The sequence below is a fragment of the Hesperophylax consimilis genome, chromosome 3, assembly GCF_061612785.1.
Source record: "Hesperophylax consimilis isolate HC1 chromosome 3, BYU_Hcon_1.0, whole genome shotgun sequence".
NCBI lineage: Eukaryota > Metazoa > Arthropoda > Insecta > Trichoptera > Limnephilidae > Hesperophylax > Hesperophylax consimilis.
In genome coordinates, this window is record NC_142838.1 from 7,272,331 (window position 1) to 7,289,161 (window position 16,831).

Sequence of the window (16,831 nt, forward strand, 5' to 3'; positions counted from 1 at the left end):
AATTTTAATGAAAACTAATATTTTCATTGAGATAACCAAAAAACAAATTTCGCTGGAAAAATTATCATTCTAAGACTGTATTCAGAAGATACAACCGTTTTCCAGACCGATGCGAAATTGTGAAAACGTTTGTGCAAAAAGCATTGTCTCGTCGAAATCATTTAGCAGGATTAATGTATTTTAAATGTGAGTAGTAAAAATCTGTGTGCCCAGAGCTCATAAATAATGGTTCAATTTTCCCGGTTTCTGGGGAATAAAAACCCAATTTTATTTGAAAAATCTCCCCCCAGTGAAATAAGCCGAGGTCAGAGACGTCATAAAGTATTCTCCGGAGTTAAGAGGTCCCCGACCCGCCGCCGCTGCCGCCTTGCACAACTATATCACGGAATAATCATAAAACTTAGGTCTAAAGAATTCTAAGAATCGAAATAAATATTAAAGATTCGTTGAAGAGAGAAAATACGTAAGAAAAATAATCCGCTTAAAGAGAGATTAAATATCAGTATTGAAAAACGATACCTTACGGTGAATCGAGTATTATAACTAGAAATGCAAGCCTTATTCTACATTTCTTATTCTGGCTCTCTCTTCGAAGGCTGATTATCACAAGGGCAATCTTCATCCTGAATTTTATGTTATTTAGTTAGTTTTTAATCGCTAGCTATAAGTCATATTTAGAAGTCACTAGGTATAAGTCTTAGTTGTATCACTAGTTGTTATAAATCTTAGTTGTATCACTAGTTGTCATAAGTCTTAGTTATAAATCTTAAATGTATTACTAGTTATCATAAGTCTTAGTTATTAGTCACTAGTTTAATGTCTTAGTTGTATCACTATTTGTTATAAGTCTTAGTGCCATCACTAGTTATTATAAGTCTTAGTTTTAGTTAGTTATTCACGAAAACAGCGGTACTAGAAATTATTCTATAATTATTATTATTCCATACAGCATATATTAGCAGTCGGGACAGAGCGTATAGGTTCGATTCTCAGTTCTAATCGTAACTCTTTTTTATTTTTCATATCTCGTTGAGAATTACAATTTCGCATTTTTCAACAATTCCTTAAAAAAAACCTCTACGTTAGCGAATTATCTTGATATATATATATGGTATTTTGAGGAAAGGCGTTCATAGATCCACATTTCCTACGTTAGAGGTTGTTTAATGGGGGGGGTGGTGATCTGGATATCATCACCTTTCACTAAGACCTCGTAAATCTGCTGGAAAGGAGTATCCAGGGGGAGATTATAAGAGCGTTGTGATACATGTTTATTTTATTTTTTATCATTTCAAAATACGTTTACGAAATTTTTTTATTTTTTCACTCGTAGATTATCTCAAAACCGTATTCCTCGTAAAATATGCCAACGTTTTAATGTGCATTCTGCACAAGAATCCCAACAGCTCACCTCGTACCTTTTTTCCTTCTCCGAACTTCATCCTTCATTTCCATCCCTAAAGATGATATTTGCCCCGAGAGAAATTATGTTACTCAGGAACCTCCTAAGTGAAGCTAATGTAACAAGAAAATACATAAAAGAAGTGTATTACTTCAATGTCAACAAATCTATTTTTAGTTTAAAATATTTGTAAATGTACCTGCACATATTATCTTGTATACATACATTCGAAACGCTGTATTGTAGGCACTCTCCTGACCCGTAAAACTTTACGGTGAAAACAACCCTATTATTCTTATTGAATATAAAACGTAAATAGTTAAGCCGCGAGTTATGATTATTACCTCCGTTCGTTGGTAAAACGTTTGATTTTTGACCACGCTTGAACAATTGAATTCGCTCAATACTACTAGAAACGTACATAATTTAACTTTTAAAGTATGCAAAGTTTTTTTCTGGGCGGAAACACCATTGTGTGCGAAATTTCCATTTAAATTAATTACATAGGCAATTCTCCGCAAGTTGAATAAATGTATGCCTATTTATGTGTATTTGCTTTCAAAAGCAATTCTGAGAATTGATTTTTCTACAACAGCTCGTCCGGTTGTTTTCTTCTGCGAAAATGAAATATTTGTGTTTGAAGTTTATTATTTTCTTTTGTGATTTCATAAATACTTACGTGTTTTGACAATAATTTTTTAAAAATTTCTTATTTTTACACATTAAGAGAACTGTTTTTTTTGTCGTATTTTTGTCTTTTGTGACATTTTATTTTTATTTAGTCCATAAGAAGTCTGAAATACATTTAAACACGTTTCAAACGGTGCTTTTATACTCTTTTCAATCTTGTTCGATGGTGTAAATCTTTTCGGCTGTATTATATTTTTTCTGCCAATTATTTATAGTATCAATAGTTGGTCGATTGAGTATCTTCTTTTCTCGGCTTTTTTAATGCAATGATTGCGTGGTGTATTAATCGTGTTCGGTATTTTAGAATTTTTTTAATTTAAATTTAAATCGTGCTAATATTAATTTCACTAGGGCGTCGTTCTTCTGAATTTAATAATTCCAAAATAACCTAGATATTTTAATAGGAAACGCTTTCATTAAATATATATTTGTTCATCTGAATAAATAAAATTGGATAGTTTAATAATAAACAATTATGAGTTACTAGACTCTAGTGACTCTAGTAGTGGTTTTTAACTTTGTTAGAGGTACTGTCCCCAACCAGTTTCATATGCGCATTCACCAAACCCTTCTCAATTGGAAAAATAAATTATAATTTTTTCGAATTCAAAACATATATATATGTATATACATAGGTGCACAAAATGAACAAAACTACTAAAGAACTAAACCATTAAAACATGATTTTCACACAAAAATGTTACCATTTGTTAAGTTATTACAAAGTTGGGTTGTAAAGTACGCTACCATTGATTGACACCAAAACGTTGAAAACGGTGTTGTTCTGAAGAGTTGCTGTTGAACCTGGCTCTGCTGAATTTCAATTTTTTCATCGAGGTATTCACCATTGACATCTGTTGTCTAAACCATGCTGGATATGACTGTCTTGTAGGGAAATGCCGTAGTATAGTGCGTGATCGCTTGATTCAGTTTAGCGGGTACAGAAATGTCTTCGATTCCAGACACATCTTCAATCTTACACAGTCGTCTAGCAGGGGAAAGTTTGCTAAGTTATCTTCTCTGTTCGTCGTTTCTATAACTGTAGCTTTTTGGAAAAGTCTTCAGGTTTTCTTCCGCTTCGATGATGTTGACTCCACCGCTCCGTTTGTTGAGATGATTGAGAGCTGCGAAGATATCATCTGAGTCGGGTGTGTATCTTGACCTCCGCCGAACCCACGATACTGACTCATCGAACCCAGGTTAAGAACCACTATACCAGACTCTATCTAATTTTGAGATTTACAGCAGATACGTACAGAAGACATACTTACCTGACAGGTCACCTCAGATAAACACAGTTTTATTATAAAGTTTAAGCTTCAAGATAATATGACTTTGCCCACAGAGACTATATTAAAAACACTGGACTTGACATGATTTTAAATTTGCTATTTTACCGACCATTACTATTGATATTACATTTGTTAGATGATTAGTGGCAAAAGTAGACTTGATATTTATTTTAAAAGACTTGAGAATTTCGGTATTTTTAGGACTGGAAATTTAAAAAGCTTAATTGTTTACATTTTTTACAAATATAGTAATTTGCAATAATGTCGCGCACTGGAAAGGTGAATGGTTTTACATTATAATTTTGAGTTTTTGATATTATCTTAAACTATTTAAAATGTTTTCTTCTTTGTAATTGATAGAGAAATGCTCGTCGTAAAAAATAATAGATTTACTTTAATATGGAAGAAACAATTAATAAAAATGATTTTTTTAATGATAAACTAATGTTTAAGAGACAAGGCTTTGATGCATAGCACAAAGGATAGCAAAAATTATTTTTAAGCAATAATTATTAGCCTGAAATACCTAAATAAATTTAAAAAAACTACCGAATCTTCAGATTGCCACTCAGGTGCTCTACCAATTGAGCTACGTCGGCTTATTTTTTCTCGAAAGATTTTTTCAATTTATAAAGTTGTTTTAGGCTAATAATTATTGCTTAAAAATAATACGATATGATAAATATCTATCGTATAAAAAATATTTTCTTCTCCATTATGTTTTTGTTTACTTCTACTTTGTACGTATTTTATTAATTGTATTACACCCAATGCTCACTTTTTTATTATCTTTCGAATAATACAGCTTTTATTTTATGTACTTAAAGTTTTTACCTATTCATTGAGCTTTATCAATTTTATAATAATATTGTTTGATGTTTAAAAGCTGAACCTAAATTTATGATTAAATAAACTTAATTCTGCAGAACGATGTTCAATTTGAATATTGTTTAGAAATTTCTAAGAATAAAATTCTCCAGTAAATTTTAACTTCTACAAGTCGGCATTTTTGAGAGAGAGGTAAAACGCTTTTTGATGAAAACTAAAATGAGGACTGCCATCTTCTTATTAAATATAATCATTATTTGATCTAATTCGGCGGCTGACTGCCACCTTTTCAAGTATTCATTAAAATAATATCTTGTTCAGAAGTTGAGACAAAGTATTCATGTTCAATTTTAAATGTCACAATGTTTATAAATTTATTGCGGTGTCTCTGGCATACCAACCGCACAAGCTTATTCAACTAAAGAAAATTATATAAGTTTAATTAAGTGATGTGATATGAGTTTGTTACAAACTTAGCTCAAGTTTAGATTACATTCTGAAATTAAATCAATGGGATGCTTCGGCAGAGGCAATTAGAATTACTTAATTAAATTATTCATTTATTATACAACATTTATTTAACTAACGAAGCAGCCTGCGTATTCTATATTTTCCGTACGTGCGCTTATTATACTGTTTCCCGAAACAACGAGATCTAAAATTCAGATACTATTGAATATACTGCCTTATCAGTCGTACTGTGGTTAAAGTGTTTGTCATTTTTTACAGAACTTTCGACAGCTGTTCCATTTAAAAAATGTATAGAGGTGTGCATATTATTAGACTCAAACACAAATTCGCATATTTTTCATCTCAGACGGTTATATTTACAGCTCTTTCATACTTTACTCGTCTTATTATTTGTATTTAATTACAGCTATTTTTTTTAAATCGTAATGGAAATTCAGACGCTCTTTGCCACAATGACAAAGTTGTCCACAAATATGCAAATTCCAACGCCTCCATGGCATGAAAGTAGTCCCGATTTGAATTTTATGAATATCTATAGTCGATTTTGAAGAAAGAATTGAAGAAAAAAGATAACCTTTCATCGAGTATGGCATCACAACCAAGAAATAAATACATAAAACAGCTGCTAAAATTTGGTGAACAGCATGCTGATAAGGATTAAATTGCTTAAAAATATTCACCAAATTCTAGACATTATAAGCCATTTATGTAATTATATGTCATTAAAGTATGAAACAAAAAAATATTTGTTTTGAGTTTGATAATTGTCACACGTCTGTATAAAAGAAATGTGCCGGGTTTCGCCACACCCTTTTTGAACGTGAAAATTGTTCAAAAACACTACTGTTTTACGCGATTATGTGTATTGTCTATATCTATAGTAACTTACATTATATGCCATATTGTGTACAATATTCATACATTAATCAACTATATTTGACTTTAAAATGTTGAATAATGGCTAATAATAGAGTTTTTTGAAAATTTGTTGTAGGTAAAAATGAAAACACTAGGAATAGATGTAGTTTTGAATGAACGTTGTAATTTCTTCATAAAAATGTCTTTGTCCAAAAGTAAAGGGGTAGAATTTTACCTAGTAAATAAAATTTATATTAAAATAATAGTTACATACCTACATGGGTACAAATGTATGGGCCTTAAATCTTATACGAATGTCATAAAAATGTTGCAAATAAAGCAATAGATTTGGCCCATTGTAAGCGTTCAAAGATGGTTTGAAAGGGTAGATCTGTAAACACGAATCTTAGCAAACGAGAATAATTAAGCGAAAATACGGTAAATATTTAATAAAGCATGACTCGTCTGAAATAGAGCAAAAATCTCTCGACTAATGCTTTAGTTGTATTTAAGGATACACTGTGAATTTTTTCTCATGCCTATAACATATTAAATAACAGAACAAAACGTGCTTACTTATTTTTGGAGCTTACTTTGCGATTTTTTTCTAGGGAATTTATCGAGGGAATTTCAGATAATTAACGTTTCGGTATAATAAATGTATCGATATTATCTTCAACGATTCTTTTTTTTTGAACTTAAAAACCTAAAGCGTTAAATAAACTTGTTATAAATCGGTAAAAATTGGAAACGCGGGGGCTTAAGTCGAAAGATTAGTGTTTAGTCTCTAGTCATAATACTATAAAAAGCACAAACAAGCATAAGATTATTCTGTTTTTCTAATTTACTGTGAACAACTATTTTAGTCGGGGGTAAGTGAAAGCGAAAATCTTTGAAGAAGAATTTAAACAAATTTCTAAACAGATATTAATTTTGTTAAGTCCGCTATTCTATTCACAACTATTATTATCGCTTAGCTAAAATTACTAAGGTTGTATCAAGTTATACAGGCCGGAATAAATCTAAAACCCACCCTCTTATAGAGGCTTCAACAATTTAACAACATGACGTCACTTACCACCCCTGGTAACTTTTTTAACCTTTCTGTGAGAGGCACTCTAACTTTTTGGACAAATTATTGTAGCGTAGTACCTACTTACATACAAGTAATGACGCAACGATCAGCGCAATTTATTATCTTTTTAGATATAAAAATATTATGCACTATATTTTTCATTGTATTCTCTTTCAGGCTAATTTGTTCGCTTTTAGGAACAACTCGTATGGTCTGACAGAAATCGTTATGTCTTTCTCAATGTTGTGGTGCGAAATGTCATCTTAACGGTGTTAGATAGAGAAAACACCTCGTTTTATATTCAAATCTAAAATTTAACCAAAGAAAAAAATATTTACACTTCAATGAAACCAAAGTTTCCGACCGATTTTGAAAACAAAGTGATGAAACATTGTGATTTTTTTATTAATTATTTTTACATGAATCTACAAAAATTGAGGTAACAATTTCGTTTATAATACATTTGTGTAATTATATATTATGTGTATGTCATTATTTTCGTATCGTTATCAGTAATTTTAGTTAGAAAAGACGTAAATTAGGTTATTTTTAAAACTCCTTTATGTATGTAATCAAAAAAATTATGTTAAAAATATTATATTTCTATTTATAATAATAAAATTTCGAAGAGTATGTCACCTTCAACTTCTTTTATTGTTTTTGAATACATTCAGAATTATTCTATTTATTTGGATTTTATTGCACAGCGGAAATACCGGCAGAATATGGCAGAGGCCTGAGAATAACTAACTCCACAGTAATCCCTCCTAATAATTTGAACATGTTTTAACATTTAACGAAAGAGATGTAGAATGTTTCTCTAGTCTTTTTCACTAGAAGATACCGTTCTAAGGGAAATTAGATTTTGGATACAGCATTTTCAGTGAGTTCAGGTTCCATGGTTCAATTGTTGACATTTGAACAGTCTAAGGGGGTATTTCACTATGTCGGGCTAAATATCTGACTAGCTATCCGTTGGCTGGCTTTAAAGATCAGAATAACTTCGTTATTCAACGGCGACCGTTTCACCATTGTTGCCGAGCTTCCGGATAGATAACACTCGAAATAGTCTGGCAACATCGCAAAATGTTTGCAGTTACCCCATCTACTGCCACGGCTGTCATGCGTCACAGTCCGCACACCGCAAAGTGTGCATTTTTTTGGTTATGTTATGTTGATTATCAGGTAATTTTAGATAGATTCGTGTCGAATTAATACATTGTTTCTTATTTTGAACACAATCAAATAATTCAGGATGGATCATACAAGCATTCAAATTCATTCAACAAAATTCGACTCACTTCTCCGCTGTCAAACTCGGAATGTTTTGACGCCATCTTTGATTCGAGGAATAGCGCCTAACGTGAGGTTCGAGCACTGATTAGTCAAATCGAACTTTAACCCGAGCGTTAGCGTTATTCAGATATAGTGAAAACGAAAAAATGAACATAATCAGAGATAGTGAAATACCCCCTTAAGAAATTCAATACTTCGTTTGTGTGAAAGAACTATAAAACAAAACATCATTATTACTTCAATGGTGAAAAGGTGAAACGGGAGAAGAATCGATGTTTGGGGACCATTCTAATGTCAAAGAGTATCAAACATACTAATTTCTGTCATGTGTCTGTCTGTTTGTCTTTGGTTCAATGAACTTATATCATTTTATATTATTTATTTGAAATGTACATTTTTTTGTTAATCTTAACAAGTTAATTCATATTTCTTGATTTTTCAGGGGACTACGCTTTTCTATTTTTTAAGAAGCGTTATTTACTAACTTACTAGATTTATTTGAGGTAATTTTTTTTTATTTCTGATCGCCGCTCTAATCTGTCAAAATAATATTTATTTATTAATTTTCGGGAAATCGACACTTTAAATTTACTTCAGTTTTTTTTTTTTTTTTTTTTTTTGTTATTTGTTTTTGGGGTATTATGCCGTGTTGCGCCAACTCCTTCTTTAGCCAACGTTTCGGACAGCATTGCAGTGTCCATCATCAGGGCGGATGTGTTGTCAAAACAACACATCCGCCCTGATGATGGACACTGCAATGCTGTCCGAAACGTTGGCTAAAGAAGGAGTTAGCGCAACACGGCATAATACCCCAAAAACAAATAACAAAAATACTTTTGGCCGTGAAAATCTTAAATCATATTTACTTCAGTTTGTACATAAGTATTATATAGCCAAAATAAAACCAAGTATGGATTTCTTCTCTGAATAATAAATAAAACCAAACAAACAAAACTTCAAAATAAAACCAAGTATGGATTTCTTCTCTTTACCTCAACTGAGACAGAATATGAATTCAAAAATTTGTAAAAAACTAAAGATTTATTTTATTATAAAGAAAATTGACAATTTTTTGTTTTTGATAGGCATTAATCCAGAGACAAATATTTTATTAAAACTTTCAGCTTCACAAATACTACACTTTTCAGGGGTCTACGCATAGACATATGAATATTAGTAGACCTGCCCTAAGTGATTAAAAGCGTATTATTCCCCACTCCCCATACCGGTTCCATTGGAGCCGGCTGGGCTCGCGTATGGCCTCCCATGAATTTAGAAAACGTGACGTCATCATTCTTGTGCGAACTATGGTCGAGGCATCATCGGTTCATTTTACGAAATAACACGGCAAAATGATGGCTAGCGCTATGAAAACTGGTAAAAATAGAAGTTAAAAAGAGAATAAACCCAATTGTCGTATTACATTCCATAGGTAAGCATTATTTTAATTTGTTGTAAGCTGATTCACATCGTATAATATGGATCAGTTTTAGAAACATATACTATCACGCGATGGACGCGACACACAAAGCCGCGTGCACAAGAATCAGGAATGTGCTGTTTACTGGGGTAAGTAAATTATGAACATTCGTAAAAGTGTCTTGACTCAATAAGGAAACAAAATATACGACTCTGAAAATAGAAGAATTTTTTTTGCCGAATTTTTACTTAGCAAATTTGTTGTGATACTTGTGATATGAAAACTTGTAAAAATAGATGTGAAAAAGAAAATAAACCCAATTGCCGTATTACATTCCATATTTAAGCATCATTTTAAGCCTATTCACATCGTATAATATGAATCAGTTGTAGAAACATATACTATCACATCGAGATACATCTGGTCGAATGTAGAGATTCTCAAGTGTGCGCATCGTTGTTACTGGGAAGTAAATTATGAACACTTATAAAAGTGTCTTAACTAAATACGTAAACAAAATATTCGACTCTGAAAATAGAAGAAATTTTTTTTGCCGAATTTGGACTTCGCAAATTTGTTCATAACGTGGCGAGTAATTTGCGCTCCCATGTAAAAATGTCTATTCATTCAAAAGCAGATTTTACTTTTAAGAACTAAATGGTGATATCATAATGCGAGATGCCTATTTACTGTCAGATTGATTTATTGACGAATCACAGTCAGCTTTACCCCCTTCGTTCTTCAACAGTTGATTTTACCCCTCGCCATTATCTTCTCGTCTATTAATATTCATATGTCTGTGGGTCTACGCTAGTTAGAACTAAAATAGTAATAATAATAATGTTTCGGCCGCCATACCAAAATTGAATGGCTTTTTATATTTATTATAATCAATTCTAAACGGCAACGAACCTTCCTATTCTCTCACTCCCTCCATCCACACTCCCTTCTTCTCATAACATTCCTCGAGTTGGGGACACCATAGGCCCAATGGCCCTGGGCAGTTGGAACTCTGCGGTATTTCATTTAAAAATAATAATAATTATACTAAAGGAAAACCAGAACTTTTGAAAGCGGTTGAGACCACATTGCTTTATTAAAAGCAAGTTTATTCAACTGTATCCAAGTTTTTCAATTGCATTTAGAAATTGGTAAAATATAGTCGACGACGATCCCGAGGTAGCGGGTTAAAATATAAATTGTATTGCATTTATACTATGTGTTATTTCATTCATTAGGTGGAACTAATAAAGGTTTCTCTGAAACATAAAATGAAATAAATTCATTCAATAAATTTGGGAACACATGCCGAAAAAACATTTCATAATTTGAGATTCTTGCTAGAATGTACAGTGAAAATACTATTTTAGATTATGTTTCCAACTTTTCCTCGCCACCAGAACCAATATGATATGCCCTAATAAATTCTGAGGGAGACAAAAACCAGTGACAGAGGGGAACTAAAAGGGTGGGCAAAGTTTGAAAAAGTTACGAAATTCCACACTTTTGTTTCCAAAATGACATTCTTTTAATTGTTTGTTTTACTCGCAAGAGATTCAACACGTTTTCATAAATTCTTCTTTTTATTGAAAAATTTAAATAATTTTTGTCGAACAATATGGCGTCTTTCCTCATTTTTTACAGAGTTTGTAGACATATTTCAGAGGTCATCGTGGTTACGATAACGTTTCGAGCATGCAGGATTAGGATGCTTGGCAGGTAGGTAAGAGATATTATGGTTGAATATAGCAAATCGAATTTTAGCTGCTTCCGACAAACAAATTATGTACTTTATAAGTAAGGGTAAATTATAAAGAATTCCTAAACTGCTCGTTTATATAATGGTTCTAATTTATTTATTTTAGAAAAATAAATTTGCAATTTATGATTTAAAATATTATAATGAATTTTTTTTTTGCGCCAGTACACACGGAATATTAATAAATAATTTTGTACCCATAAAAACTCAATTCTTTCAAGAAAGGCATTCAAATATAATATTGTATGGGTGGTTCAATCCAATATTTATATGCCTTTCTTGAAAAAATTGAGTTTTTTATGGACAAAACTATTATTTATAATATTCACATTCCGTGCGTTTATGTGCAAACATATCAATAAATTTGTGATTATCAGCAGACTTTTAATTACGATTTTAATTGATTTATAATACAATACTATACAGTCTAAATTTTCTCATGTTGTGCTTATTTAAATAGCTGTATAAAAGGTTGTTAGTACTGTGGTTATTTTTTCGATAAATCTTTCTTTTCTAACAATATAATATTTGGTTTGCTTCTGAATTACTGGAGTGCCTTTGGCAAGATATATATAATGCGTTTTATTCAATTTAAGAAAATACAGAGTACAATTCCAGCAATTTCCAGGGCCTATACTGAGACCCCGTTCGCCCCTGGCCATCGACGATGCTATCTGGGAAAATCTCCGATGTGTTGGATAAACATGTATTTATCTCAAATAATACGAAATACTGGGATGTTTTTTACTAGAAAAGGATCAAATTGAACGTCGTCGTGTTCCAAAAGACACAAATTTAGGACAAGAATTTTTGTCGGAAAATAATAAAAGAGATGGTTTTTTCATGGAGCTTCGTGGATGGGAAATTCTATCAAATTCAATCAGGAATGCGGAGCTTCTATGGGCACATTCTTAACTTAACCTACTTAACCAACCTATCTCACTTCGACCCAATATCGAGCCTTTTGTTTATATTTTTTCTTTATTATCAAAGAAACGATGTTTAAAAATCGATTTTCGTTGTTCATAAGAAAGCGAGTGATAAAACAAAATTGTTCAGAATGTTCAGTAAGGCTCGTATACCAGAGTGAAGTATTTTTAAAGGGCATTCTTCACATATCGCTTTATGTGGCGTATTTCAACGTTCAAAGGGTAATATTTTATATTATTAAAGTATATCAGTATGTATTTTTATAGAGCAGCGTTTTTAGCTCACAAACATTGAAACATGGAGAATGATAGTTCGTAAAAAAATTTAAACACACTTTTTTAGAGTTAAGGACTCTGTCCACTACAACGTATATGATCGCCTGATACATTCATAGCACGGTCATGGTATGCTCCGGTAATGTGTGCTCCTGTCTGCTTAAGGCCCTGGTCTCCTTTTTATGCTGTCCACATTCGACGCATTGAATCTGTTCAACATCGGTTCTTAAGAGGGATTGCTAGGAGGCTAGGATTAGAAAAAGGCAAATACTCATATGATGAAACTGAACTAACTCTAAACCTTTCTCCTTTGGAAGTCCGTCGGGAAAGAAATGACCTCATTTGCTTCTTCAAAATTACAAATGGTATTATTGATTTACCTACTCTACTGCAACTCATTCCCTTCAATATCCCCTCGTACAGACTCAGAAATAATGAACTGCTCTTCCTCAACCATCATTCGACAAATTATGGATATTATTCACCATTGTCCAGAATGTGTAGACTGGTCAACTCAAGTCAAAACCTTAACTTTTTTGGGATAAGTCTGATTGATTTTTGCCAGTCGCTAAACAAGTGACGGAATATTATAAGTGTCCTGTGGTCCTGACCCATGGCGTATTCTTGACTTGATTCGACTTGTCACTTTATTTTCTTATATTATATACTCCTGTATTTTTCATTTTATTGTATTTGTGGATGATCTTAATTGGGGACGTCATAGTCTCATCGGCTCCAGACGTTTAGAGCAGTTGAGATTTTTTAGTATTACCTTTCTTCATGATTTTTTTTTGCATCTACCCCAAGCAGAAGTTTATAATTTATAATTTCAAATAATGTGTAAAGTATTGAAATTAATTATTTATTTTACCGTACGTACAGGGTGTCCGGGTGTAAAGTTCGCTAACTTCGGAAGATGATTCTACACGATAGAACAAGTAAAAAAGAAGAAAACTATTTTAGAAATTCCAACGTTTTAAAGTATTTAAGGTAAAATAATTGATTTTTTGTTTGGGAAAATAAATATTCTTCTATAAAAAATATTTTTAGAGTGGGAAAAAAATTTGGAATTTCTAAAACAGATTTCTAAGAAAGATAAAAAAGATGATTTATTAGTTACTTACCCGGACATCCTATGTAGTTAAGAGCAATCCGTGGCATGAAACTACGTTCACTTTTTTTTTCTTTGCGAATTTCAAAAGAATTTTAACTTAGCGTTGACTTAGCCGCGGAACTATGGCGACTCATTTGAGGTTTTCCAAAAACCTTCCCTGGGGTTGGAACGATACGATGACTGAGCACATTTTCGGCAAAGCGTGAAATGGGAAGTGGAAAAATTCGTAGACATTCTCAACTTTATATATCTGCCCCCCGACCAAACCGGTAAAAAAATTGCTACTTTCCTGTCAGTAGATTCAATATAAAACTATTCCTTTCAATAAGAAATAATATCTAGACAACATTCTAAGCAACGCATTCCATTCTTATTAAATAAAAAATAAATATTGTTAAGGTTTAGTTTCAGATTTTTTCAGACTGACCTGTGTGAAGTTAATGTAAGAAAAATATCAGCGGTACTCCTTTAGATAATATAGAATGTGTGGTAATTACTGTTTTGTTCCCCAGGTTGCGCACCCTGCAGCTGAGGTAGGCGGAGCGGCCCACCAGGGCGGTGACGTTGGGCGGGGCCAGCGACACGAAGAAGGGGTCCACGCGGTCCGGCCCGAATAGCGGGAAGCTGCTGACGGTGGGCGGCTGCAGCAGGTTGGCGCCCTGGCCCGAACCCTCGTCCTGGCCGAGCTGCAGTGAATCTGAAAGTAAAGACACAGTTAAAAATTGCCAAAATTAAGTTGAAAATCGAGAGTTTTTAATTAAGTGGGTAGGTACTCTTTAATAGTACAGTTTTGAAAGAAAACCAAGCAAAAATGCACATCTTAAACAAGCATGGTCGATTAACAAACTTGGGTACCATGTCATTTGGTCGCATACTTTTTTTATAAGAAATCTGATTAAAAGCTTTAAGCATCAATTTGTTTCAATGTTTGTAGTAAGTCGGTTCTACAAAGACCAAATGTTTTTTTAAATATGAAAAAAGTGGCTGATTTGGAGAGACCCCTTTGACCTCTCCAGTTGGTTTCTCTTAACGCATCGCTTTGCGCTGCAGCGGGAGGAACATATTGATCCCTAAATTCCAACCCACTCCAAATTTTTCTTTCCCAGAACTTCCTATTTTAAATAAGACCCTCCACATTGCATCCCCAAAGATGACATAAGCTCTGAGGGAAATTATTTTCCCCGAGTCTACTTTGTGGGGTTAGTGTAAAAAAAATGCTCATAAGCAAACCTGTTCAGATATGCTAAGAGCCACCCTCGCCTCAGGTAGCAAGCTTAATTCTAGCATTGTTTTAAGGTACGGACACACGTGCTTATAAATAAGCATGCTTGCGAGCATGCTTAAAACTAGCATGCTCTTCAGCTGTATGCATTTTCTAGTGTTAGGCATACTGGTTTTTAGCATACACACTACAATAATTTATACGAGCAAAACCTGTTCCGACATGCTAAGAGCACACACCTTCCACCTGCGCCTCAGGTAGCATGCGCAAATATCAAAAGCCGATCGATTTCTCTAATGAGTTTACAACTCTAACGAGCATGCTTAATACTAGCAATGTTTTAAACACTCAAGCCATAAGCCGCAATTGCTCAATAATAGCATTCTTTCGTACTACTAATGAGCTTGTCTGTCCGTAGCTTTACACACAAATGCCACTATGTAATAATTGCTCAATGAGCTTGTCTGCCCGTATCTTAACAGATTCACTGTCAACTTCAAAAAACTCTACATCCGCCAATTTGTGATTGCGTCAATAAAACTTTCAATGCTCAATGAAAATCCGGAAAATGTCGCGATGTGTTGTTTTTATGCCGGTCCTTCGCTTGAATGAATCAAAAATTGTTATCCGTTTGCAATTTTATACTATCCACTCTTTTAATTTTCAAAATTACAACTACTTTTCATTTGACGGCCGGCATAGTCCAGTGGTAACGCATTGGACTGCCATTCCGAAGGTCACGGGTTCGAACCCGGCGTACGCAAATAGGTAAATTTTATTTGATTAATTTGTGATTAATTAATTAATTAATTAATTAAAATAATATATAGTATATTTGCGGCACGTTCCAGAGTGGAAGATACTACCAGTATCGCCCTGGTGTAAGACCACCATTCAGAATTGAAACGTTGCTCCAAATGGCTTTAGCCGTGTTTAGTGACTAGATCTGAATAGCCAGGTACTTCCACACCTTCCTCTTTCCCTTCCCCACTTACCTTCAGCCTCACAACATCCCCCAATTTGGGATTCCATAGTCTTACTGGCTCCAGACGGGAGCAGTTGGGACTCTTGTGAGGTATTCACTATAAAAAAAAAATATTAAAAAAAATATAACACACGCGATAAAGTAGGTACCAAATTTTTTAATTTATTTATAGTAAGTAATTATTTATTCTAAATCTTTATTTGTTTTGTTTAAATGTCTGACAGATGTTTATAAAGCATTGCAAGGAATGGCGCGAGCCCACAGACATAGGAATTAATAGACGAGAAGATAATGGCGAGGGGTAAAATCAACTGTTGAAGAACGAAGGGGGTTAAGCTGACTGTGATTCGTCAATAAATCAATCTGACAGTAAATAGGCATCTCGCATTATAATATCACCATTTACTTCTTAAAAGTAAAATCTGCTTTTGAATGAATAGACATTTTTACATGGGAGCGCAAATTACTCGCCACGTTATGAACTAATTTGCGAAGTCCAAATTCGGCAACGTAAATTTCTTCTGTTTGCAGAGTCGTAGTTAGTTTCAGAGTATTTAGTTAAGACACTTTTACAAATGTTTCATAATTTACTTACCCCAGTAAACAACGATGAGCACACTTGAGAATCGCTACATTGTGATGTGATAGTATATGTTTCTAAAACTGATCCATATAATACGGTGTGAATAAGCTTAAAATAAAGTAAAATAATGCTTACTTATGGAATGTAATACGACAATTGGGTTTATTCTCTTTTTCACATCTATTTTTACAAGTTTTCATATCACAAGTCAACATTTTGCCGTGTTATTTCGTAAAATGAACCGATGATGCCTCGACCATAGTTCGCACAAGAATGATGACGTCACGTTTTCAAATTTCACTTGAGGCCATACGCGAGCCCAGCCGGCTCCAATGGAACCGGTATGGGGAGTGGGGATAATACGCTTTTAATCACTTAGGGCAGGTCTACTAATATTCATATGTCTATGCGCCAGCCTATATATCGGAACTATGTATCCAACAAAACTTAAGCAATAGACAGCTTACTCTAAGGTCAGCAGATCTAGATGTTAGTAATCGTCTAATCGAACTTTCTAAGTCAAATCGAGCCGTTTACTATGATCTTTCTTTTAGTGTAACAGGCCCTCTCATCTGGAATAGACTTCCCTCAGCTCTTGCTAATCTCCAGAATTTGGCTGAATTTAAACGGG

At 33.3% G+C, this 16,831-nt stretch overlaps 1 protein-coding gene across 1 annotated transcript in view; it reads right to left on the reverse strand.

The window, feature by feature from the left end:
* Nucleotides 1–16,831, reverse strand: part of LOC149424869 (zwei Ig domain protein zig-8-like) — a 157,117-nt gene that overhangs the window by 82,948 nt on the left and 57,338 nt on the right. The window contains exon 2 of the mRNA XM_089650837.1: nt 13,908–14,107. Coding sequence (XP_089506963.1) covers nt 13,908–14,107 — 200 coding nt within the window. The remainder of the gene's footprint in view (nt 1–13,907; nt 14,108–16,831) is intronic.